General features: G+C 39.1%; 1 protein-coding gene across 2 annotated transcripts in view; it reads left to right on the forward strand.

Moving 5' to 3' along the window:
* Window positions 1-26,131, forward strand: part of galnt18b (UDP-N-acetyl-alpha-D-galactosamine:polypeptide N-acetylgalactosaminyltransferase 18b) — a 106,829-nt gene that overhangs the window by 43,413 nt on the left and 37,285 nt on the right. Inside the window, exons 2-7 of one of the 2 annotated variants that reach the window (XM_082530202.1) lie at window positions 1,780-1,975; window positions 6,009-6,175; window positions 13,473-13,505; window positions 14,663-14,846; window positions 16,354-16,551; window positions 16,788-16,902. In XM_082530202.1, coding sequence (XP_082386328.1) covers window positions 1,780-1,975; window positions 6,009-6,175; window positions 13,473-13,505; window positions 14,663-14,846; window positions 16,354-16,551; window positions 16,788-16,902 — 893 coding nt within the window. The remainder of the gene's footprint in view (window positions 1-1,779; window positions 1,976-6,008; window positions 6,176-13,472; window positions 13,506-14,662; window positions 14,847-16,353; window positions 16,552-16,787; window positions 16,903-26,131) is intronic. The other variant, XM_082530203.1, reaches the window with a different exon arrangement.

Raw genomic sequence — 26,131 nt, forward strand, 5'->3', positions numbered from 1 at the left:
AGGTAGAGCAGGTCACCTACTGATCAGAAGGTTAGTGGTTCAATCCTTGGCTCCTCCAGTCTGCATGTCAAGAGTGTGAATGTAGTTAGGAAGCACTGAGTTTGGAGAAATTGTGTAAATGTGGCATGTCGTATAAAGTACTTTGGGTAATCCGGGACACTAGAAAAGCGCTATATAATAATCAGATCATTCACTGTCTGAATAGAGCTTCGTCATGTTACGTTTGCACTGTTTTGCATGTTCTGACACATGTTGTTATTACATGGCTTGATAAGGCACACATTAGGCTGACATCTGGGGCCAACTTACAACTTACACATGGCCCACATACCGCAAAGAATGACGGGCCTTTGGTGGCCCAGATCAGGTTTGCCAGAGGTAGTTCACACATGGGCCAGCAGCAGACACACTGATGGTCCTGTGCTGGCCCATGTATGGGCCAGATCCGGGCCATACAATTTTGCTATGTGGCAAGTTTCTGGACCTTGTTGGTGAAGTCAGTGGAGTTTTTGATGTGATGGGGTGCGTTCCCCAGAAGGGAAGCTAGGATGTTGGCGAGGTTCTTGGAAATGTTGTAGGCAGCTGAATTTATACTGCTAACTGTTTATACTGTCTGAGTGGGACTCCATCTTGGCGGATCTTCGGAGGTCCCACCCACACACCTAACACCCACTCACATCTTGCGTAATTTGATCTCAATAAGTCACATGATGGCAAGGTCTCACAGTAGTTTCGCCCGAAACCTTCTGCTGATAATGACCCACACAATTTTTTAACCCATATGATAATGCACATGATAAATAGTGGGTCAGTGAACCTCTTAAGGGACAACTCCCACTAAGGCTTAAATACCTGGGACTTTCCACCATTTGGTCTTAGAACTGAGAGGTGAAACGTCTTCAAGAAACTTAAAGAAGTCCAGTCAATTTTCTTTGCAAGCTCTTTAGATTACTGTGACCTGGATGACTTAGAGCCTACACATACATTGTTGCTTTATGTACCTGTGCATTTTCGAATGTTTGCATTCCAGGTGTTGTATGTTTTTTGTTTTTTTTACAGGTGCAGCAGCTGGCAATACATTGTGCATTTCTAGTTGATCTTCATCCTTTCATTATGTCTTCCCCAACCCCTCCTCTTTTTTTTTGCCTGTCCTGCCTTAAACATTGTCATACTGTATACCACATATAATGTAATAACTGAAATAACAGAAATAGAAATAAAGAAATAAACAGATAAACCATGAACAAGAGGAGCCTATAGAGAATTTATAGAGCTGGTCTTGGAAAAGCAAAATGTGTTTGGCACAGCAGTGCATATAATTCTGATTGATAAAACTGCCAGACAGGACAGGATTTAAAAGGAAAGGGAGAAAAAACTATGAAAGAAAGGTTGTGTCTGTTGCTGTAGGCAAATTGGTTTCACTTTGTCCTGTCTGTGTAGGTCAAACAGCAAAGTCAGCTACAGCGCAGCTCAGCAACTGCTGGGACAAACTGAATCTTTTTCTCGTGTTCAAGGACATGACAGAGCTTCTCATCAGCAGCATGAACTCTAGCATTTCTGTTGAAGGACACTCAGCCAGTCTTTTTAAATAACAGTTCACCCCCATCTGCAAACATACATTACAACACAAGGAAAACAACATTAATCATAGGGATTATATTAGCTTATCGTTTTTTCACTGTTCCTTAAATATCCAGTTATGCAAACCTCACAGGTAGGTTGACAAGTTGGAGTGGAGTAGACAAATATTTATGTTATTTGTCTTTCTATCCCTCATAGAGACTCCAGGCAAGGACGACGATGGTCAGCCGGATACATCATTCTCTGACTCGTCACTGTTTGCTCACTGGGGTCAAGAGCTCAGTCCAGACAACCGGCGAGTGGCTCTGAAGCAGTTCCAGTACTATGGATATAATGCCTACCTCAGTGATCGTCTCTCTTTAGACAGGCCAATAGCAGACCTCAGGCCTGATGGGTAAGACTGGTACAAGACTGGTTTCCTTCCCACTGTTGCCAAAGTGCTTGCTCATAGGGGGTCATATGATTGTTGGGTTTTTCTCTGTATCTATGACTTGTGTTGTGATTTGGCGCTATATAAATAAAATTGAATTGAATTGAATTACAAAAATGTTCAAACACTGCAATGAGATGCATTGAATTAGATGTAGCATGCAATAACATATTTAAAAAAATATGTATGCATGTATGTATGATACACATTTTACATGTATCAACGATGAAGGCAACTTATCACATTAATGAGTATGGGTGCAAACTAATGGGGCACACAATGTAGATCCTGGGGGCTTCTTTATTTATACAAAGGGAAACACAAAATCCAGGTGACAGGTTCTTGAGACAGGTACATTTATCCTAAAATGTAACACAATGAGTTTTTCTCACTAATTCTTTGCAACTTTTCACATGTAACAATTATGATACGTGTGATACATACACAGTTATGATGTCTATTTACCGGTCACTTTAGTAGGTACACCTTGCTAATACTGGGTTGGACCATCTTTTGCCATAAGAACTGGCTTAATTCTTTATGGCATTCCAGCACATTCCACACATTACAGTGAACTCGCTTTCATGTTCAAGAAACTAATTTAAATTCACTTTGAACACGGTTGGCTTTCCTGCTGTGAGCAGCCATCAGAAAACTGTACTGTGGTCACACTGCAGTCATAAAGAGATAGATGTGGTCAGCAACAATACTCAGGCTGTGGAGTTTAAATCATTCTCAGTTAATGCTAAGGGGCCCTAAGTGTGCCAAGAAAATATCTTCCACATTATTACACCACCAAAATCAGCCTGAAGGCAGAATGGATCTATGCCTTCATGTTTTTATGCCAAATTCTGACTCTATTGTGCAAATGTCATACCAGTCAGCCTTTTTCTGTTGTCCACTTGTAGTGAGCTTGGGTATATTGTAGCCTCACTTTCCTGTTTTTAGCTGACAAGAGTGGCTCTCTTTCTGGTCTCTGCTGCTGTAGAACATCTGCTTCAAGGTTAGACATGTGCATTCAGAGATGCTCTTCTGCATATCTTGGTTTTAAATTAATGTTTTTTTGAGTTATTGTTGTGTTCTCTTTTTTAGCTACTGATACAGGGTTTAATTAAGCTATTTGCAAAAAAATAGACTCCAATGAGTCATCATAGCAGAACAGAATCCTAGCAGTGATAGAAATTCAGACAGGACTAGGCTTGGTGGCATCGAAGGTCAGGGTAAGAGACAGAGACGGGGAGGAGTCTGAACAGTAGAATGACAAAAGAGCAGTAAGAAAGCAGAATAGAGGCTGATTGGCAGTGATGTGGATGATTTGGTTAATTAACCAAACAAAAGATATGTTTACATGTGTGCATTATGTCTATAAATTTGTACATGCATTTATTTTAATATATTGGCCCTTGAAATGTAATAGCTTAGAGTTATTTGTGAGAGATTACTTACTGCTCATATGTAAAACTTCCGGCACATTCAAAACAGTTCCCACATACAGGAATCCCTTTTGTGGGATAAATTTTAGGAATTCTATTTTAGCTTTCTTATTAAAACTGAATGAAAACAAGAAGTACGGGCAATGTCATCTTAAAATTTATTTAAAAACTACAAAAAAATACTTCCTAATTAAAGAAACACAAACACAAAACATAAGTGCTCACAACTTGCATATTGACCGGTTATCTGGTAATTGTAGTGCAGCTTAATGAAGAGATTAATAAAATACTAGAATTTCACTCATTAAAACTGGAGCGCAGATGTATTGGACAGGTTGTACCACAGAGTAGATACAACACCACAAACACAGAGGTCAAATTCACCCATCAGTCAAAGCGGTCAGAATAACCACACCCCTATCTTGAAGCCTTAATATTAATACTACTTAATCGCTTAATATTAATATAACTTTTGATATTAAGTGAACTAAAATGTTCCCTTTCATACTTTCATAGTTGTTATGAAAGTATGAAGGGGAAAATTAAAGGCCCATTTTCTTCAGGCAGTTATTTTTACTTTGAAGTTGGGGGTTTTGATATTGGAGTTTTTGGGGATTGATTCATATTTGGAAGCTTTGAAGGAGCTTAAATTAGCACTTTATCTTTAGCTTCCTTTATAAGCCCTGGAGGTTGCAGCTTGGCAGTGAAAAGTAAATGGAGTCATCCTGTGGGGACCATGAACATCTGTTCTAAATTTATGGGCCACAGCAATTGACCAAACAAAAAAATAAAAATCCTGAACTGGCAAATATTGTTCTTAAAATTTTTATTTTCTATTTTCTATTTGGAAAACTGCATTTCTGTAATTCACCCACTAAACTATAAAACATCACAAAACTATGCAATGTTAAAAAATCTATAACAGAATCAAATCTTTGTTATTTGTGTTAAAAAAAAAACATTAAACATTTTTAAAATCTAATACTGATGATAAACTGATGATTAACTAAGAATTACCTGATGGTTTTTGTCTCTAATCTCACTGTAAACATCCATGTACTGGCTAAAGAAATCTACACTGGCATTGTGTTCTGATTTTTAGCTCTAATGAAAAATCACTTTGAAGTGACAAAGAATTTACAAGGTCACATGGAAAAACACTGCCTCAGTAATTGAAACCCAATGAAGAGTTTACTTTTGCCTAAAGCATGCAACACCACTCACTACCTACTAATGAGTGAATTATGTTATAGATGCAAGAAAAATGCAGTTTTAACTGGGGTTGTCAAAGGGCAATTCTTACTCTACAAATATCTGTTACAAATCGCCCATTTAAAGGTGTTGGGGCAGCTGTAATACATATTTATCCCAACAGTCAAAGGTAAAGACTACTATTCTGGAGAAAACCCCAACAATCAAGAAATTCCCCTGTGAGCAAGCACTTAAATGGACACAACACAAGAATCATTCACATCACCAAACGTGATTGTGCACCTTCTTAGCGATGACAATTTAATGAAGGCCACTCCACAGTCCAAAAAATGTGATCACACAAGTTATTCCAAACAAAAATCAGGGAAAAAATTACATCACATCATCACGTTTGGGACCAGACATATGTAGATGGCTCCATGGTGGAGAATAAATGGCGATATAGTGCAAAGGTTTACACAGCTTAAAGAACTTTTGGACATTTTCTTCTCCGAACTCAATTCAGAACATTCATTCTTACTGACACTAGCTCTGCACACTCATTGAGACAGTTCCAGGGGAGACATTAATCACGCATGTTTTGTGTCTCTGTTTCACATTTCCCAAACATTATGCCTGAGCCATGGCTTTCTGCAGATACAAAAAGAAAGGAGAGCACGATGAGCATGGACAGTTGTTGAATTTTTCTGAGTGGTGTAGAAGCAAATAAAATAACACAGTCCTAACCCAATTCTCTTCTTTTTAATTAAATTAAATGTTCATTTCTAGAGGATATTATGGGGAGGTTTTAACTAATTTTGCTACTGTTGTTATTGAGGTAGTTGTCTGTGAACACAGGAGCCATAGAACCACACAGATAAACACCTGGGTCATTTAAAAATACCTCTGTTCAGACTGAAAGCTATGTTTCCCGGACTTTTATTGGCATTTTGTGCAGCTTCCTCTTTCTGCAAATCTTGGAAACAGACATTTAGTTTCCTTTCAGGAGAAGAAGCTGGACTCATTATTCACAATGCAAATGTCAACATGTGGTGACAGAAAACAGTGTTTTGAAAGAGAAAGAGAGGAGCGGGAGATTGATGACAGACCTTACCACTTTTCTTTTCCCTCTGCCTTGCAGAGCACCAGCAGTGCACTAGCACCTGTATTTGTTAGATTAACCATAAACCAGTGACAACATTTATGCGTTGATAATCGGATATAAGGTTCTGATAGTCTGCCAAGAAGACACTTTGGCAAGAAACCTGACAATATCTCACTCTCAAGCGGGATAGTGTCAAACGTGTCTGTTAATCATTTAGACAAGCTGAAGGCCTAAACGTTGCCTCTTATTTGTTATTTGTCCTCCACAGGTGCAGAAACATTACTTATCCCTTGAACCTCCCTCAAGTGAGCATTGTGTTCATTTTTGTGAATGAAGCCTTGTCTGTCATTCTGCGGTCTATTCACTCTGCCGTCAACAGGACACCTTCCCACCTGCTCAAAGAGATAATCCTGGTGGACGACAACAGCAATAATAGTAAGTACCCACATTTTATGTAACAGAAATTGACTGTTTGTCTAGCTGTAGCTCAGCAGCCGCAAACAGGCAATAGATGCCTTTCCAGCTAGATTGAAGTAATAGGCATGGATTTGCAATTAGGGTGAGACTTTGTCTATTATGCATTTCTAAGAGTTTTATGTGGTTTGATCACAAGCGCAAAAGTGAGTAAGCAGTGTGTTGATCTACCTTTCCCTAAGCTTCCATCTGATAATTGTCTTGTCACATCCAATTACTCCCAAGGTAATGGAGAACACCATCAGATAAAGATATTGTTTTGTTGGGTTACAGGTTGTGTAAAAACCGTGTGGAAGCCCATCCTGGATGCTATCAGAATAATCCTTCAGCATCTCTCTCTCCTTCTCTGCCTTTGTTGGTTTTGGGGGAGAGCTGAGCAATTCCAGCCAAAGTTGTTCAAAATTACCTTCAACAAAATATATACACTCAACAAAAATATAAACGCAACACCTTTGTTACTGCTCCCATTCCCCATGGGATGGACGTAGAGACATAAAATTCATTCCAGATACACAATATAACCATCCCTCCCAAACAGTGGTCACAAATCAGTCCAAATGTGTGGTAGTGGGCACATCTGCTATATTGAGATAATCCATCCCACCTCACAGGTGTGCCACATCAGGATGCTGATCTGACATCATGAGTAGTGCACAGGTGTACCTCAGACTGCCCACAACAAAAGGCCACCCTGGAATGTGCAGTTTTTTGCGCTATTGGGGGTCTGGGGACCCAGAACCGGTCAGTATCTGGTGTGACCACCATTTGCCTCATGCAGTGCAACACATCGTCGCATGGAGTCTATCAGATTGTCAATTGTGGCCTGTGGAATGTTGGTCCACTCCACTTCAATGGCTGTGCGAGGTTGTTGGATATTCGTGGGAACTGGTACACGCTGTCGTATACGCCGGTCAAGCACATCCCGAACATGCTCAATGGGTGACATGTCTGGTGAGTATGCTGGCCATGCAAGAACTGGGACATTCTCAGCTGCCATCTGCCCTGAACAATGTGAACCATGATTCATCCGTGAAGCGCACACCTCTCCAACGTGCCAGACGCTATCGAATGTGAGCATTTGCCCACACAAGTCTGTTACGGCGACGAGCTGGAGTCAGGTCAAGACCCCGATGAGGACGACGAGCATGCAGTTGAGCGTCCCTGAGACGGTTTCTGACAGTTTGTGCAGAAATTGTTTGGTTGTGCAAACCAATTGTTCCAGCAGCTGTCTGGGTGGCTGGTCTCAGACGATCTTGGAGGTGAACCTGCTGGATGTGGAGGTCCTGGGCTGGTGTGGTTACACGAGGTCTGCGGTTGTGAGGCCGGTTGGATGTGCTGCCATATTCTCTGAAACGCCTGTGGAGACGGCTTATGGTTGAGAAATGAACATTCAATGCACGGGCGACAGATCTGGTTGACATTCCTGCTGTCAGCATGCCAATTGCACGCTCCCTCATTGCTTGTGGCATCTGTGGCATTTTGCTGTGAGACAAAACTGCACATTCCAGGGTGGCCTTTTGTTGTGGGCAGTCTGAGGTACACCTGTGCACTACTCATGATGTCAGATCAGCATCCTGATGTGGCACACCTGAGGTGGGATGGATTATCTCAATATAGCAGATGTGCCCACTACCACACATTTGGACTGATTTGTGACCACTGTTTGGGAGGGATGGTTATATTGTGTATCTGGAATGAATTTTAGGTCTCTACGTCCATCCCATGGGGAATGGGAGCAGTAACAAAGGTGTTGCGTTTATATTTTTGTTGAGTGTATATATAGTTTAAATATCGGTGTTTGCTTGCAGTCAGTATCTGTATTGCTGCTCCTCTGAGGGCCTTCAAACTCCTTTAATGTTAATTAGGAGCTGTGTACACTGGGTTTAACTGATGGATGAATAACACTAATTAGCTGCAAAGCCAGGAAATTTGCCCCAAGGCAGATAACAATCCAGCAAGGTGATGAAGTGTTTGTACATATCTTGTCTGCATTTGCAAACCTAATTCTTACATCTGCATGCATTGGATGTTGAGTAAACACTGTCAGGTCAAAAAGACATTTAATATATGCGTGTAACTACTGAGCTCTGTTCCTTCTGCTCTGCTATCACTGACATGACTGATGTGTGAGATCACTGACAGGTGACTTTAGTCTGCTTTGCAGAGCACAAGATATAGACTTGAAGTCACCTGTGAAAGTGGACCTGATAATTTACAGCAGAAGACTTTAACTACATCACAAAGGCAGAAAGCAGGCTATAAAAAGGTAATGATACTGTGCCAAGGTCATTTATAGGCTTTTCACTTTTAAATAGGCTCTGCACCTTGTAACAGGAACTGAGACAACCATTACGGGCCAATCAACAGGGGAAATTCTGGCACTGGGAGGAATATGTTTACCAGAGTCAATAATGCACAACATGGAGCATTGCCTGTAGCCTGCTGGAGCAAAACATAGATCACTGTGGTATGTCTTGATAACTTACCTCAACTCGACTGAATAAGAATTATCTCTCTCCTTCTGGCTGTTACTGGCCATAAAGTTGGATTTATCCAAATGTATCATATAAAAAAAAAAGTAAAACCCAGAAGTCTCGTCCCAAATTACAACTAATATTCATTCATATTTCATCAGGTAATTGAGAGCTGGAGAGCAGTTGCCTTCAGCGCCTTCAGAGACCCAAGTCATGCGTTGACATTTTGCTGATGGCATTTCGCCCTGTTTGCTTGAGCACTCCGTCACACTGCGTATGATAGGCCTGGTGTTATCATTATCACCATGACTGTGAATCTTATCTGTGCTAAATGTCGTTAGCCTGTTGACCTGTGATGCTGCTGATAGTGCTGAAAGGGTCATCATCCAGAGCTTACCTCTGAGGCACCCACGGCCTTGCATTAGTCATCGGCCGCTGTCACAGCTCACCTCCGAGACATTAGCATGCAGGAGAACGTGTAGCCATCAAGGTAGAGAAGGGCAAATTGACCTAGCTGATTCCTCCTTAATTGGATAATGTCCCAAGCTGTGGGCCGCGAAAGACTTGTCCGTGTAAAAGTAGGGTTTTGCAAGGGTATCGCTTATTAGACAGGCTCAGAGGACTTATGATCCATTCTTTACCCTAAAATGTAATATGTTAGGGTGTAGAGTTCTATGATGAGACACTAACCTGAAAGAAAACGGACAGCAGAAAGAAAAAATCATGCTTATAGTAATGTAAAATTGTTGAAGAAGACTGTCTCTGCATCATCCATCTAGACATTCAAAGGCTAGCCTGCTGATTAGCCTCTGTAGGCAACATGCAATCTTTTGCCAAGGTTTCCTGTTCACTCATTTAAGTAAGGAGATAGAGATAATAAAAAGCTTACATTTCATTAGAAGATAGTTTTAAGATTACATTTTAACAAATATAATGTTCTGCCACACAGACTATTTATGCAAACTTTTCTCAAAAGGGATTAAAAAACGTGAAAATAATTTAAGCATGCTTAAGCATTCAGAAATTTCCTCCCTTGCCTTCATGTAAAAATAGTCATAGGCAGAGATTACTATGGCTTTTAACAGTTGTCAAAAACTGCCTGAGTTTTCTGATATATGATAGAGTCTAATATGCTTGTTGGCTAATTAATCCTTTAGTCACAAAAGTTAAATGTAAAGTTCTCAGAAACTAGTGAACTAACCATAATAGTCTCCGCTCCTTTAAAAACAGAAATAGATTCAGTTTGCTAAAGAACTTTCTGGCATGTTTTATGGCCATTTGTTACTGACCAGTAACCACTGACTTAGTGTGGAATGGTTCAGCCCCTCATGTGTGCAAAAAGGTTCCAGCATCTGTTGGAAACCACTGAGATATCCATCAAGCAGTTACTACAGGTCCAGCCAGTGAAAGCTGGAGGCTACGCAAAAGTTATGATATGATCAGAAACAAAAGATTGTATTAGTGTTCAAATTGTTGTTAATATGTACTGCCAAGAATGTGTCCAGATATTTTCCTGTTCTTTGACAATGCTTACTGAAACGTCCGTACCAGAAAAGTCTTCATCAACGTCTAGAGAATGATAAACAGGCAGTGCCAATTTGTGATAGAACTGTTAGCAATGTACTCTATGTTCACCATGTTTTGTTTTTTTAGCTTTTTTATTTATTTATTTTTTTTAAACAAACTGCCTTTGGACTTTTTGGCTTGATTGTGGAGGAAGAGCAGTTCTCAGTTGGATATTTTAAACACTGATTTTCACTACCACTGAGTTGTGCAGTGAGAAATTGCCAAGTGATGCTGTGCAAACTACTCATCAACTGCGAGACCTGTATCCATGACGATTTGCCATCTGCTGTGCAAGCAGTAACTCCTGCTTGCTGATAAATGGTGTTTAGTTTGAACATGCATGAAAGAAACATAATATTCAAGGCATAGTCAGATTGGCTCAGTTCATAGAAACATTTATGTAAGTTATGATGAAAGATAGATGAGGAAGGAAACAATGACTAAAATCCCATTCATCAAATATCCTTTGCCTGGTTGTGCACGCAATGATATATATGACACAGTCACAGCTAATTCCCTGTGCAGCTAGGAGAAAATCTGAACAAGAGGATTTTAAGCCCTGTAGCCATATGGAAAGCTTTCAAGGTTTGTTCAGGAAAAATTGTTCATTCAGGAAATCCTTTTCTATAACTGTGTTACATCTGACTGAGAATAGGCTTGAGGTGAGCTAAATGGCAGGTTCTTCTAGTTTGCCACTCACCATTAGATTTGCTATTCATCCTCTGAATGAGAAAAACCTTGACTTTTCTTTGATACTTGTAAATTATGTACTGGAATTAGTGCACGGCTGCACAGTGATGTTATAGCCTGTTTTGCTTGTTGTTCGAGTCCAACTCTATCCCAAAGCCCATTGCTTTCCAGCAGAGCCTCAGCCGGATATTGGTCCTGAAAGATTGATGAGCGTTGGCTATCAGCTATTCCTGGTGTAATGAAGTGTGTTTTATTAGGATTTGTTATGAGGAATAAGAGCATCATTCTTATTTTCAGTGCACACACACATTAGTATGTTTTCATTATTGATGGATTAAAACTTATAGATCTGTTGCAGCTGCTTTATTGGCTTTAGCCAAAGTAAATGGAATTATATAGCTAATCTCTCTACTAAATGCCTTTAAACTTGAATTAGTACAAAAATTACTCTGCTTTGAGTTTGAGAAATCTCATTAGGGGCAAATTCACATTTCAGTTGTTAGCTGATTGCAGTTAATAAGGAGGTATAGAAACCAACTGTTACTGACTCCTCTTCCTACTGTAATACTCAACATACAGGACATGTAAAATACCACAGTTTCATGTGGCATGTAGTGCATGTTCATTACTATGAGAATTAATGTGCTTTTGAATTATTTATTACCTGGCAGGAAATGGCAGCCGTCCACTGGAATAAATTAAACACACTCTGACTCTTTTCTGTTGAAGCACTCCTGTTTCCACATGTGGTCTGCTTGTAGTCCAGTTTTGGTTGCATGCAGATAAACAGTGTGAATGGAGAGCAAAAGATAGATGGCATTTCCTAAATGCAATCTCGAAACCAACAGATTGCTTTACAAGAGCTTCTTAAAATGTATCTTTATTCGTAAACAATGATTAGTGTGAGAAACAACTGTACCCATCATCCAAAAGTTGGATGTTGCCTCCAAAGCATAAGTCAACAAACTAGTGATTTATTCCAGAATACGTAAATCTTTTTGTTTTTTACTTTTGTTGCTCGATGACATTTTGTGTCTGGAAAGTGTGAGTGTGCACAAACTGAAATAAGTGGCATCTCCTGCGCTCACATTTATAGGTGGGATATCTTATCTATATTATCACTCTTCATAGAGTTTGTTGACATTATATAATTCAGACTCAAGGGTGAAGGCAGGATAGCGGACATTTTATAGAACAGCTTCACGTACCTGTGTATCCCACAGGCCAACTGGAACTATGATCAAGATGCAAGAAGGTCAACCGTAGCCAAATACATCCAGAAAGTAAGACAGGTGCTCAGAAGCCAGCTGAATGGTAGGAATAGGATCTGAGCCATCAATAAATAAGCCCTATGAGTCATCAGATACTCACCTGGAATACTAAGCTGGCCACAGGAGACATAGATGCCACTGATGTCAAGACGCAAAAACTCCTCACAATTCATTGAGGTTTTAACCCAGAGTCCAGCACTCTGAGGCTCTACGAGCACCAGAAAGAGAGAGGGTGAAGATTTATTAGCGTCATAACCTAAATCCTTGAAAAAACACAGAGCATCTATGAATACATCTGGAAGATAGTCCCCTGAGATGAGTGCCTCAGGCACTCAGACAGTCAATGATGAGGAACAGAAGGAGGAACTGTGCCATCAGATAGAGGAAGGGGCTGACAAGACATCCTACCAGTGGCTAGAAAAGGCCAGCATAAAGGACAGCACAGACACAGAGTGTATGAGGAGTCTACCACAGTCAGAAGGACCCAAGCTGCAGAATGTCCAAACTTACCCCAGAGACTATCCATCACAAAGGAAGAGGAAAAAAGATGCAGAGGAGGCAGAACCAAGTAGCTGGGATAGTGTATGGGATCATCTATGTTTATTATAGACTCGAAGTCTCCAACTCCTGATAGGAGACACCAACAAAGGTGGATGTAGTGATGGATCTGGCAATCCCAGTAGACAACATCAGAAAGAATGATTGTTAATAAATAGCAAAGGACCAGGGGCTGAAGGAACAGCTGCAGCAGATGTGGAAGGTAAAGGTCAAAGTGCTCCCAGTGGTAATAGGAGCATAAGAAGCTTTAAAGCTCAACATCAGAGGTCTCTGCCCAGAAAAGTGCAGTCCTAGGAACAGCTAAATAATCCGCCGAACCGTCAAACTCCCAAGTGTCTTGTAGAGGACCCGAGCTTGAGGAACACATGCACCACCACCCCAAGTTCAGCAAGAGGGAGATTTATTTTTTATAAAACAAGACCCCTTATTAACTTCACCTTGGGTGGCAATGTAGTATGCTAGGAATTATGTGATGTCAGCAGACTAGTGTGTCCGCATGTGTGTGTATAAGAACCTGTGCAATTCTTTGGCTTTGGCAATCATGTTGCTTTACTGTGAATATCAATGTAAAGAAAGACATAATAAAATTGTCATACTCCACATATGGAGGAGATGAAGATAATTACTGCTTTTGCAACCCTTGAAAGGATTCCAAAAGAAAACATGAGCTCTTAGCACTCATTTCTGCTCTTTCTATAGGAATTCAATGCTGTGGATTCACTGGATCATATGGTATGAGACTTGTTTACTAACAGTTGTCAAAATTAACTATTAAGTCAGAAGCCAGCAGAAAATAAGGCTGAAAAATATTTCATTTAAAGACCACATATTGGTTTGCTGAATGCATTGTTGGACTGTGGGGAGTCTTTACATTCCAAGAAAATATGCTGCCTTTATTATCTTTGTAGAGTTGATGAGGACTGGACCGTACAACTTTTGAATAACAGAAACTTTCTTTAACAGAACTTTTTGCTAGCATTATTCGTTTAGAAAATCAAACTTATTTTTTTCTAAAGCACCTCACACTGCCTCTAATAAAGCTAGCACAGCATAATTTCACGGTAGCCACTTTTTGTCTTCTCGCAGCTGCTTCTCACTCTCTTCAAACTGAAAAGATGGTTAAAACAGTGGGAACACAGCCTCGGGTGATTTATGTAAGGAATGATAAAACACAGTACTGATAAAACTTTTATTTTCCCCCCCAGCTTTATCTGGTTGATAGTACAGTACAGAGCTATGATGTAATTTTGCCTTATCACACTGGTCTATGCTGATATTTTACAGCAGACTCAGAAGCTTGGCCTTTTTGAAAGAATTAGTTTCCGTCTCAGTCTGTTTCACTATCCTTGGCATTTTTCTAGTCGAAGCACAAGGTGAACCTGTAAATGTGCTGTTGTAATTTATTGCATTTTTGAGAAAATTACCAAAAATGTGGCTCTCTCAAAACCTTGAAGTAAAATACATATTTATTTGTCATGTAAGCAGCAATGAGTCATATTCTCCATGGCGTGATTCATCACACAGTATACAGCTCAGGTAATAATGGAGGTAAACTTTGAATCCAAACATCAAACCACAGACATTTCATCTCCTCCTTCCATGTTTTGAAAAGCATTGCAGGCTGAGTTCTCAATATTGCAATATCCCGTTATGACTGGTAAGCCCCATGGAGGTCTGCAGTGCTGGCTCAAGCTGCTGCCTGTTTGGTCCAGTGATCAAAGCAGTGAAGCAGAAGTGCTGCTGGCCTCCGACCAGTGAAATACTGCCCACTGCAGGAGGACATGATGTGTTCTTGTGGGTGGAAGTTTACTTCTAAGTAGCTCTCACTTTTCTTACCCTTTTCAAATGATATCTTCAGACACCGATATGCATTCGTTTGTTTCTTGCAGATGAGCTAAAGGAGAAACTTCATGATTTTGTGTCTGAGACTAACAGCCAACGTCCAGGATTCATAAAGATGGTGCGGCACGACAAGCAGGAGGGTTTGATCCGGTCCCGAGTGAGTGGGTGGAGGGTTGCTACCGCCCCAGTCGTTGCCCTCTTTGATGCCCACGTTGAGTTCAGTGTCGGATGGTGAGTAACTCACAAGTGCAGCATGTGAAAAGCTCAGCTTAGCAGCACAAGAGCGCCGCTTCTTGAGCCATATTGCTCTGTGAGGGTTGATTGTTTCTTTTTTTCAATCGAACCATCAAACTTCCTTTATATAAATAGCAGGTTAGCGCAGGTTCCAAAAGAGTACGAACAGATTCAGCTGAAAAAAATTAAATCATATTTAAAGCTAGATAAAATAAATTAACAAGACATACTGTAAAATAAAAATATAATGTACACATACACAATGTGCATTACAAGCAAGTGGATAAAAATTAAGTTACACTACTGTAGATTAAATAAAATTGAGAGACAAAAAATTGTAACAAAACTGCAAATTCACTTAAATCTAATTTTAGAAATGTATTGTGTATATATTACTTTAAAAGAAAGAAATTTGCTATGTCTTTATAATGAACTAAGTAAATAAAAAATACAGTACATGATATTCATACATCAAAAAGCCAAGCTGAGTAGTTTTATGTTTACGACTGAATAAACAGCACTTCGGGCTCTTCTCAGGACTCACTCACTCGCACTAAGAGTGGGCCAGAGCATAAAAAAGCTGCATCCCTGCCCAAAGATTTTTGTTCTGCACTTTGAAACAACCGACTTGTGCTAGAGAATGTGAAGAGCCTCAGTGATTCACACAATATATACATTTACATGTACGCCAAGCAAGAAAATAAACTTTTGTTCTGCCGGCAACAGTAATTTGTATCTTTGTATGACAAGATCACTGAAACACATCAACTAACAGTTAAAAATACAGAGTCCGATATTAAATGTGAATTCAAAGGTGCAGGGGTTCTTTGTCACTTTTCAAACCGGCATGTAAGACCCACTCGTGTATTTAGATGAGAAGCATAAAGACCTCACTCCCTTTGGTCAAAATCACATCAAAATTAAAGAATATGATTTTTTTAAGGGGAAAAAGTGGATTTTAGGTGCCTTAATAAAAATAAAATAACAGTTATATTCAAATTTTCCACAGTATTTGAAGGGCACACACATGCATAGATGGGAATTTAGATGTATACTGATTGTATAAGTGCAGTTTATTGTAATTATTTATTATAGCAGATCCAACCTCTGTTATAGCTCATAATATAATTTTAAATTTTTCTGTGTGTGTGTGTGTGTGTGTGTGTGTGTGTGTGTGTGTGTGTGTGTGTGTGTGTGTGTGTGTGTGTGTGTGTGTGTGTGTGTTCCTGTTATTGTGTATTGTGTTAGTTTTTCCATGAATTGTATTTTTTGAAAAACTGTTTGGAAAAGAAAAAATGTGTAATTGTGTGTAAACAAATCTTATCTCTTCCTATTTTGATTAAAAAATATAATTTCCATAAAGCTTTGAGATGAGCAATGAACTGAATAAAATTGTTTACTGAACAAATACCCTAACCTGACAAGTGTGGTCATAGAGTCGATGGAGAAAGCACGCAACAACACATACTGACACTGAAATATCTTTCTCTCTCCATATTTACAGGGCTGAACCTATTCTGCAGAGAATTAAAGAAGACAGAACCCGGATAATCTCCCCATCCTTTGATAACATCAAATATGACACTTTTGAGATTGAAGAGTATCCGCTGTCTGCACAGGGCTTTGATTGGGAGCTGTGGTGTCGCTACCTCAACCCACCCAAGTCCTGGTGGCACAAGGGCAACAAGACTGCACCAATTCAGTAAGAGAACTACATAATTGTTTTTAGCCTAAATAAAATAAAGTGATTAAAGTATTCAAAAACACATGTAAATCCTGCTAAAAATGGATTTTATGCACTTCCCTGAACGTTTTACAAATGTTCTTGGGTCACACATCTTTTCCTGCCTTCTGTTACTATAGCAACTGTGTCACGCTAACATTATATGTGCAGAGGATAGCAAAAAAAGCTCATCTTCATCCCCTTAAATCCTTCAGGAGCCCAGCTCTGATTGGCTGCTTTGTGGTGGATAGGCTGTACTTTGAGGAGATTGGTCTGCTCGATGAAGGGATGGAGGTGTATGGGGGTGAAAACGTGGAGCTGGGCATCAGGGTGAGTAATGATGTTACTCCTCTAGCTATGGGCCATTGTTCATCCAGGTAATGTGTGGAAAATTAACTATGATAATGAAACTTAATGGTTGTTAGGAGCAAGGTCGCCGAGGTCTTCACTCACTGGTTCATATGTAAAATGCTAAACTCATAAGCCTTACCTTGGAAAGTGTAATTTGGCTTCAAGCAATGGTCTCTGTGCATTTAAAAATTGTGTGGGGGAAAGAAATATGAAGCAGCCTTTGGGGTTATGTAGAATATCCATTATACAAACTGTCAACACTGTATTTTTGCTGAATGCTACTGTTTTTAATCTCAAAACTAGAGAACTGTAAAATAAGGCTGGCACTTCAAATTACTGCTGATCAAAACATTCTTTGGAAAGTTCTTAGAAATATATAACTCACAAAACAATCTCCCTTCATGGCACACATAGTAGTAGTAGTAGTATCACACTGCCCAATAAGTACAGCAAGTGATACTGAGTGTTAAAAACAATGAAAGGTGTCCACTGCAGGCAAGGTCTTTATTTTAATTTAATTTTTTTGATCTTTCATCATTTTTTGGGCTTCTGCTTCTGGTGAACTCCACTGTCACTCCTTTTACTGTTGCAGGACACTTGTCAACTCTATCCACGTCCACAGACGTGCAATCGGGATTTTGGAGAACTGCACAGGAGTGTCCCATAAAAACCAACCATAAAAATGTATTCTGATGGACACATTTGCGGGACCATAAAAATATGTTTTTCTCCTGTTGGTAGGTGTTCAGTTGGCCATGTAACCTACTGTACATCTATCTCTGAATGCACTGACTCTAACTCATGACAGTCTAACGCAGACTGTCTCAGGACTATATGTATTACTATCCTTATAAGAGAAGGATAGAAAGTGAAACCAAGTATATTTTTGAAGAATATGTTTTGTTTTGTTTTGTTTTTAAGGAACATGGAAATTTGGGAAAATATTAATATTGGCATATTGCTTATTTGGAAAATTAAACTGCAAAACTAACATTTTACTTCTCCCATTACAATAAAAAAAAAAAAGTGAATACTGGCCTAGACTTAGCATAGCTTGGCTCGAATTAGCTGCTTTGTTTTTTATTGTTACCTTATCAAGGCACAGAGATCATTTCTCTTCCTTTTTTTACATAAATTTACAACAAGAAAAATAGTAGAAAAACAGGGAGGCCATGCATTGCAAATGGTGAGATGATTTGACTGGAACAAGTGACTCGAGCAGAGGGAATTATCCCTTTTTTCCTACTGTACCTGGAATACACTGTGACATATTCCCTCATGTAGATTTAGCTAGAACAAATGATCACTACTAATGAATTCTGAAGTCTGAATGATCACCTTCATGCCCCGGCGATCCCTCTGAAGCACATGTGAGACTCTGATAGCAACCGTGTGTGAACAGAATGCTGACATTGTTTAGAGCAGAGAGATGCACCGTGTCTGCCGTTGAGTTGCGTCCTTCTAACAGTGCTTTAATTAATTTGTACACCCTCATCAGCTTTGTCTGGGAGCTGAAAATCGCTTTTGTGTGCATTCACTTCAGCAGAAACAAAAGCAGATGGGCCAGAGCTATAAGTACCCTCTAGCAGATGATAGCACACATGTACTATACCAAGATCATTAATGCAGCTATCAGCAGGTTTATTAAAAGCAAGAAACGAGGGACAGCTCCTCCTCAACTGCACTTTCCCTGGATTTTTTTTTTTTGTGAGCAGAAAATGGAGACAAGTTTTTGACAGGATGCTGAATGTAGAAATAACCATTCTCACTAATGACAGAGATGCAATCATCAGTAAAGAAGGGTGATTAGTCCTGCAAGTCATTACATGCTTTTAGAATTCCCGAGTCTGATAATAGCCCCAGTGCCTGATTCATAGCTGAACACATTGATGATTTTATCACATATATTATAACCCATCGCTTTGCCTTCTTGCTTTATTATCTTAGCTTTGAGTTCAGTCTTTGTCCACCATGTTGTTTACTTCCATGGTTATAATTGACTGAAGGAACTTGCCCTTGCTGGGAGTTAAATGCAGTTTATAGTTCTGCAGCATTTTTGAAACAGAGGGTGAGCCAATGAGCTTAGAGCTACAAGTCTGAAGGACCCTGGCTTGGCCCCAGATTAACAGTCCCATAGAGCCCCAACAGGGTCTGTTTGTCTGTCTGTAGCGTATTGGTCATGCCTCCAGACCACCTGCCAGCATGCAAACTGGCTGCTGACGAATCTTCAGAGACACAGTCAAGCCAGGCCAAAAACTGCAGGCTTTGGCTGGGGTTTTAAAGGGCTTGTGCTCTGTAGAGTGAGGTTTGAATGAACTGCTGCTCTATGATCACATTTGGTCACAATGCAGAAGAATAATATTTGACTATCTGGATGTGTTGTTTTCATAAATGGCATCTTATGTGTATAACTGAAGGGGGATGCATCTCATCGTGCCTATGAACAGGGGATTATACATTTCTGCCATATGTGAAAAAATCCAGCATCATGTGCTTCATATAAGGTTTTTATTTTATGCTATTTAACATAAGAGCTAGATTCTTTTGTTCTGGTACACATTAGAATAAAAAAAACTGTTTGATTAAATCCAGTACCAGTCAAATGTTGGGACACACCTGAGAACATTTCTCTTTATCTGACAAGTTTATAAACGTGATGCATAGTGCATATAAAAGAGTATTTGACTATTATACACAGTTAGCAGTCAGTGCGCTAAATCCATCGTAACTGTATTTTCTCAAATGTAAATTTAATGCAGTTTGTTCTGAATATGTAAAATTCATAACATAGAATATCAGGGATGTTTAGAAGTAAGACATTTTACAGGGAAATCTCTAAATAACCCAGATCATTTTTTGGTTCAAGATGAATCTCTGGTTTAGTTTTCCTCTCTCCTGGCTGTTGATGATTTACCCCAAATAATTATTTACCAAAGTAAGCTAGGAACAAAATATACACATCTTTAGTAGAATGTACAATTGTCTGTTATGAATCAGTTATTTAAAGCAGTTTAAAGTCAATGTTTTGCAGAAGCTCCAACAAAACAAAAAGGTAATCCAGATTCAGAAGTCAAACAGAGCAGGAGAACAGATAATCTTATTTATACTAAATATCTTCATATATCTTTACCAAATCCCCAGTAAAAACTTGAATTCACATTTTGAGTGCCCACCAAAGACTGAACGGAGACCACTTTTACAAATTCACATTTTCATTACATTATATATGTATTTATAACCAGTATCATATAATGCATTGCAATTTCTAATTGCCATCTACTGCTGCCTGTAGGACGCTAATGCTAGTGCTTTATCTTTCTTTTTAAGCGGTCTTTACAGATACAAAACTATTGACTGCAAAATAGCTACTGAGTTACACGTGATAAAAGCAGTGTTGGTCAAGTTACTTGAAAAAAGTAATCAGTAACTAATTACTGACTAGTTACTACTCAGTAACTAATTACTGATTACTTCCTCAGAAAAGTAATCCTGTTACTTTACTGATTACTTATTTTCAAAAGTAATTAGTTACTTAGTTACATAGTTACTTAAAAAAAAAAGATTTACAACCTGAATAGGTAATAAAGCAATAGATCTTTAAGCCCAATCCAATTTTTTCTGCATAATCCATCATATAAAATGTAATCAAATGAAAAAGTCTCTTTTTGAAACTAGTTTTATTAGTTTTAATCTTTTAATTTTACGCATGAAGCAAACATTAAATTATATTCAACATTCTCTGACTGGAAGAAATTTGTTTAACATTTAAACCTATTTTCTGCACATTCCAGCACATAAAATAAAATAGGTTTTTGTGTTTACACTCAGTCTTTCAGATAAATGCAAGTAAAACACAGCAGAAAATAAATAAAATCGAAGACTCAGCGGTCCTGTTGCTCTATTTTCACCTATATAGCAGGAGTGGGGCAGGCGGAGTTTTGCCCTGGTGCAGGTGTGTCCAGTGTTGTCAACTTAGTGACTTTGTCGCTATATTTAGCAAGTTTTCAGACCCCCTTAGCGACTTTTTTTCTAAAAAGCGACTAGCGACAAATCTGGCGACTTTTTCTGGTGTTATTGGTCTTATTTACGATGACTTTTTGACATCAAAGCGGGTATCGCTTTTACTCTCAACAAGCAGCGGGTGCTGCCGTGGGTACCACGCCTGTTCCAAAGCACTCACGAGCGGAGGATAGTCCTCCCCCAGCTGCTATCAAGGCAGAAGACGTTTACACCTATGTGTCCAAACTGCAAATGAATCGCGCATGAGCGAAGCCGCTGGTCCCGCACTGTCTGTAACGCAATCAGTTCTTCTTTTACTGTTATGCTGTTTTGTGGATCACGAGGTTTAAAACTACTTATACACACACAGTAACTCCACCAGAGTGCCTATTTCGGGTCACTTTTGCCGGTCCAAGCCCGGATAAAGGAGCAGGGTTGGAATTGTGACATTAAAAAAAAACAATAATTGCTAAAATAACTGTCATTTATTTAGGTCGCCGGTTCGATCCCAGGGCTCTCTGTCCTGGTCGTTGTGTCCCTGGGCAAGACACTTTACCCCACTTGCCTACTGGTGTTGGCCAGAGGGGCCGATGGCGCGATATGGCAGCCTCGCTTCTGTCAGTCTGCCCCAGGGCAGCTGTGGCTACAACTGTAGCTTGCCTCCACCAGTGTATGAATGTGAGAGTGAATGAATAGTGGTATTGTAAAGCGCTTTGGGTGCCTTGAAAAGCGCTATATAAATCCAATCCATTATTATTATTATTATTATTAATTTGTAGTTCTAAATTAACTCTAAATGCATTTAAGACGTTTTTACTCACTTCATGTCTCTTCCACTATGTTATTTCTCTCTCCAACAACATAGGTTACAATTATATTAGCATGACCAATCATGCAAATTAGCCGATGACGTCATTTAGCGACTTCTAGCAACTTTTAGGACAGCCAATAGCGATTTTCCTTACTGAAGAGTTGGCAACACTGGGTGTGTTGTAGCGGTCAGTGGAAGGATCTGGGAGTTTCACATTCCCGTGGCAGTGTACTGTCGGTGCTTGCTCGGAAGTTTAGGGGGTTTTTTTGCTGTAAAAAGAAGTTTTCTTCCCAGTGAACAGAGGACGCTAATGTTTTTGTCACTTTTTACAGAATCAAACTCAAAATAACGCTTTAAACACTGCACGGTCATACTCTCTCCCGCACTCTATGTTAGCCATTGTTGATCTGCACACAGCTGTTGCCACGAATGTCGCACTCGCTTACATCATTGTCATGAGACACTCTCCCAAAAAAAATCACAGTTTTAGTAACGCAGCAACGCTACATGCTTACGGGAAAGTAACAGTAATCTAATTACCTTTTTTGCAATAGTAATCCCTTACTTTACTCGTTACTTGAAAAAAGTAATCGGATTGCAGTAACTTGTAATGCGTTACCGCCCATCTCTGGATAGAAGGGCCAATGACAGTCTCTGGAAATTCAGGAAATGTATCTGTATGTGTTGGAGATGAATCCAGTGAATTAGAATCAAAAGTCCTTCTGAATGTGATCTATCTATGTTGTCTATTGCATTAAAATGCTGAAGGATTGTCTTAGGGAGTCTGAGTCATGTCCACAATAAAACACAAAGCATCGTTAGATCCGTAACACAAATCTGACCTGTTTCTAACAGGGCTGGTTCTCTGTTTGAGCTTCAAGGAACACTGGGATGATTTGTTTTTTGAAAACTGAAGGTGGATGCATTAAAAAATATATATATATCATTTATTTTTTTGAGGTTATCCTTCAAGTCAGACTGTACGGTGGAATGCACAGCAAATTGCCACAGGACAATGAAACAAAATTATAATACAAATGATTTCCCCAAACACCTGTGAATACTGGGTATCACGCCAGTGAAGTCAGCCTAGGACAATGCATCATAAGAATACCAAAGCAGACATCATCACTCTAACAGTGCCAGGATGGTTGTGTTGAGAAATGAGAATCATTGAGGGCTATGAAAAACAATTATGCAGCAGCCTTTGTGCACAGTATTTATGGAAGTGGCAATAAAGCATCATTACTGTCATCATAATGATTTACACAGTAGATTTCAGCCAAATAGTCACCAAGCAATTTAATTTGCTATAAAAAAAAAGTGTAATCTGTTTGAGCTTTAAAAAAACAAAACAATGTAAAACACATAAATAGGACTTCGAATCAATCAAACAAACAAAAAAAAAATATTAAGGCCAGTTATCAAACTGAACTATTTTCTGTGATAATTTTTAAAATGATAGTTGTCATTTAATCAAACTTGCAGTTTGATCAGTTACCAAGCATCAGGATTTTTTATGTATCTGTTGAAGAAATACTTTATGTGCTGCACATGTAATAGACAACACATATAGTAAGTTTAAGTATTCCAATACAGCAAATTAGTTATTTCGATTCAGCATATACAAAATCAAACAGCAATGTCACGCAATGTATATTTAAATTTAAATATATTCTCATCACCCATATGGAAAAGAAATAAAAGACTTGCATAAGATTTGGCTTACTTCATATGGTGAATCATATAAGGCTTATATGATTTACTCATGAAAGTGGCCACTTTCTCATTACTTTCATATATTGTTTTAGTAAGTATCCAAAACATACAAGTTTCATTTATATAATTTTTCAAGGGATCTTATATCTGTTTTCATTCTTGTATGCTTCTCATACACGTTTCACACAAGACAGATGCAAACTTTATAAGATTTATATATATCTTTTCCATGTGTGCAGCCACATTATTAGGCACACCCACGGGTGGTCCTGGCATGTTTGGTGCCCTGGGAGAACTCTCCTGCAATCCCCAAAATGTGCTGTCATGATGTCGGGGCAGCATGGGTGCGAGCAACTTTTTTTGCCCATGCCATGATGCCGCCCCCACCACGATGCCGCCACGGGCAACCGCCCATGTGGCTACTGGGCACACCTGTAGATATGCTCAAGATTATCTGCTGAATAGGAGAGAAAGATTTAAGATGTGCTGTGGTTGTGGGTACCAGATGATGGTTTGACTATTTCACAAAGTACTGATCCTGACCCAGCGCTACGGTTTGCAGAGAATGGTCAGAAAAGGAAAATATCCAGGGAGTGGCAACAGTAATTCAAATAAGCACTTGTTAGAACAAAGGTATGCAGAAGAGCATCTCTGAATGAACAAAATGTTGAACGCTGAAGGACATGGGCTTCAGCTGCAGAAGATAACACATGCAACTGAAATCTGCAGCAAATGTGTGATGCTATCATGTCAATATGGAATGATTCCAGCAATAAGAATTAGGGCAGTTCTGGAGGCAAAAGAAGGTCTAACCCAGAACTAGCAGGGTGTATCTAATAATGTGTATGAATATACAAGCTTTGTGTCTTGTAAAACACATTCACATTCACAAAATGTTTCCCACGTGTCATTATTTTAGTCTTAATCTCAATATTTTGGGTATCAATTGCAGGTGAGTGAATCTGAAACAAAAGCCACATTCACATTAGCAGTACCTGTGAATAAATTACCAGCTCAATTTTGTGTTCAGTATTCACACTGCATAATGCTGTTTTGAAGTTCTCCACCATATAAAATTTTAAAAAGATTTAGCTCTCTGTAATCATACATGAACGAATAACAAAACATTGTAACATAATGACCGAGTCTGTAATTGTAAGACAGCGCTGATTGAGTTCCATGACCCCTGTTCTGCTGAAAATCTATTGAACCCCGCTGCGTAATCTCAGACCAACAGGACAATCAATGAGCAAGTCTTTTTTCTAACAGGGGTAATGGGAACAGCATCGCAGCCGTCTTGTATAAAAATGAGAAATGTTGCAGTTTCATGGATACGATGATCCTTGTTATACGGTAATGCTATATGAGCCAGAGTTAAATCCCATAAATGGCAGTGGTTTGCAGTAAGCAGCTGGACACTTGTAACAGTAAAATAGTTTTATAGTGTACTGAGACAAATGCAGAAACGCTGTTTTAAGCGGAGCCATATTAACAGAATTAACTTCAATGACTCCCAACAAATACCAGTCTGTTCACATAACTCAGACCGGCTTCTCTACTTTGGCCTGCCCATTCAAAGTCATTTCAGTAGGAGTAACATTATAAGACCATACTACTCTCACTGGGTTTTAATTTTTATACTGAAATTGTTATTAGTGTTTCACATCATTCATAAGCCATCTTTCCACTTACCAAAAAACATTGCTGGTTTCCTTTTTCCTAAGAAAAATATTAGATGTAAGTATAACCACTCTTAGCTACGTTTGCTCTAGGAGCTTCACTTTGTTCTCGGCTTTTGGCATTACAACAGCTATATCACTGTGAAGATAAATGTGGTTGATTATTATGTTAAAACCTTCACCCAGTGCACCAAAATGTCTGTGTAAAATTTTGAGTGAGAAGAAAACTACTTGGATTTAAAGAAAAAAAGACTAGAAGGATTCGGTATCGACTCTATACAGAAGAACTGTGCTCATCAGGGTTCAGACTGCAGGCTTTTATTTTGTAAAAGCACCTCTGAGTGGTGGGAATTTCCCAGTGCAAACACACCAGGAGATACTCATAATACAGACTGTTGAATTAAATTCTTTCTAGTGTTGTTTCTGGAGGTAAAATAAGTCTACAGCAACATTTTAAAGAAAAACACTGTTTTCTTCTGTGAGGACTTAGACAAAGAGATTTAAAGTACTGTGAAAAAGTCTTGAGTCATCCCTTATTCCTCTCAGTTTTGCTTCCAAGGACCTTTTAAGGTAATTTTTATAGAGTGGTCTTGAGCAATAGTTCGTCAAGCTTTCTGAAGGTCTTTCGGGGATTTTTCTTTTTAGACATTGGCCTTGGTTTTCCCTCATTTTCCACCCAGTCCTTCTACTTTTTTAGAGTAATGCTGTATTCGTGTTTGATTCTTTCCGTATTTTTGGTTTGTTTGGTTGGTCATGAAGCCACTAAACAATGACTATGATTTAATTAAGAATTTAAAGAAGACACTTGATTTAACAGATGAACCAGTGTAGTGTCTACCTATATAATTTTTAATCGCATCCTTAGGCACTTGTTACCATCAGCCTGTTGCAAAATATCCTAATATTTTCCCATTTCTTTAGGTTGCCAATGCCAAATAAAGCAGTCTGACAGGAATAAAATAGTATTTTTGCACCAGCAACATGATTGCTATAAACTGAA

This window comes from Aulonocara stuartgranti (assembly GCF_965226115.1).
Source record: "Aulonocara stuartgranti genome assembly, chromosome: 1".
Classification (NCBI taxonomy): domain Eukaryota; kingdom Metazoa; phylum Chordata; class Actinopteri; order Cichliformes; family Cichlidae; genus Aulonocara; species Aulonocara stuartgranti.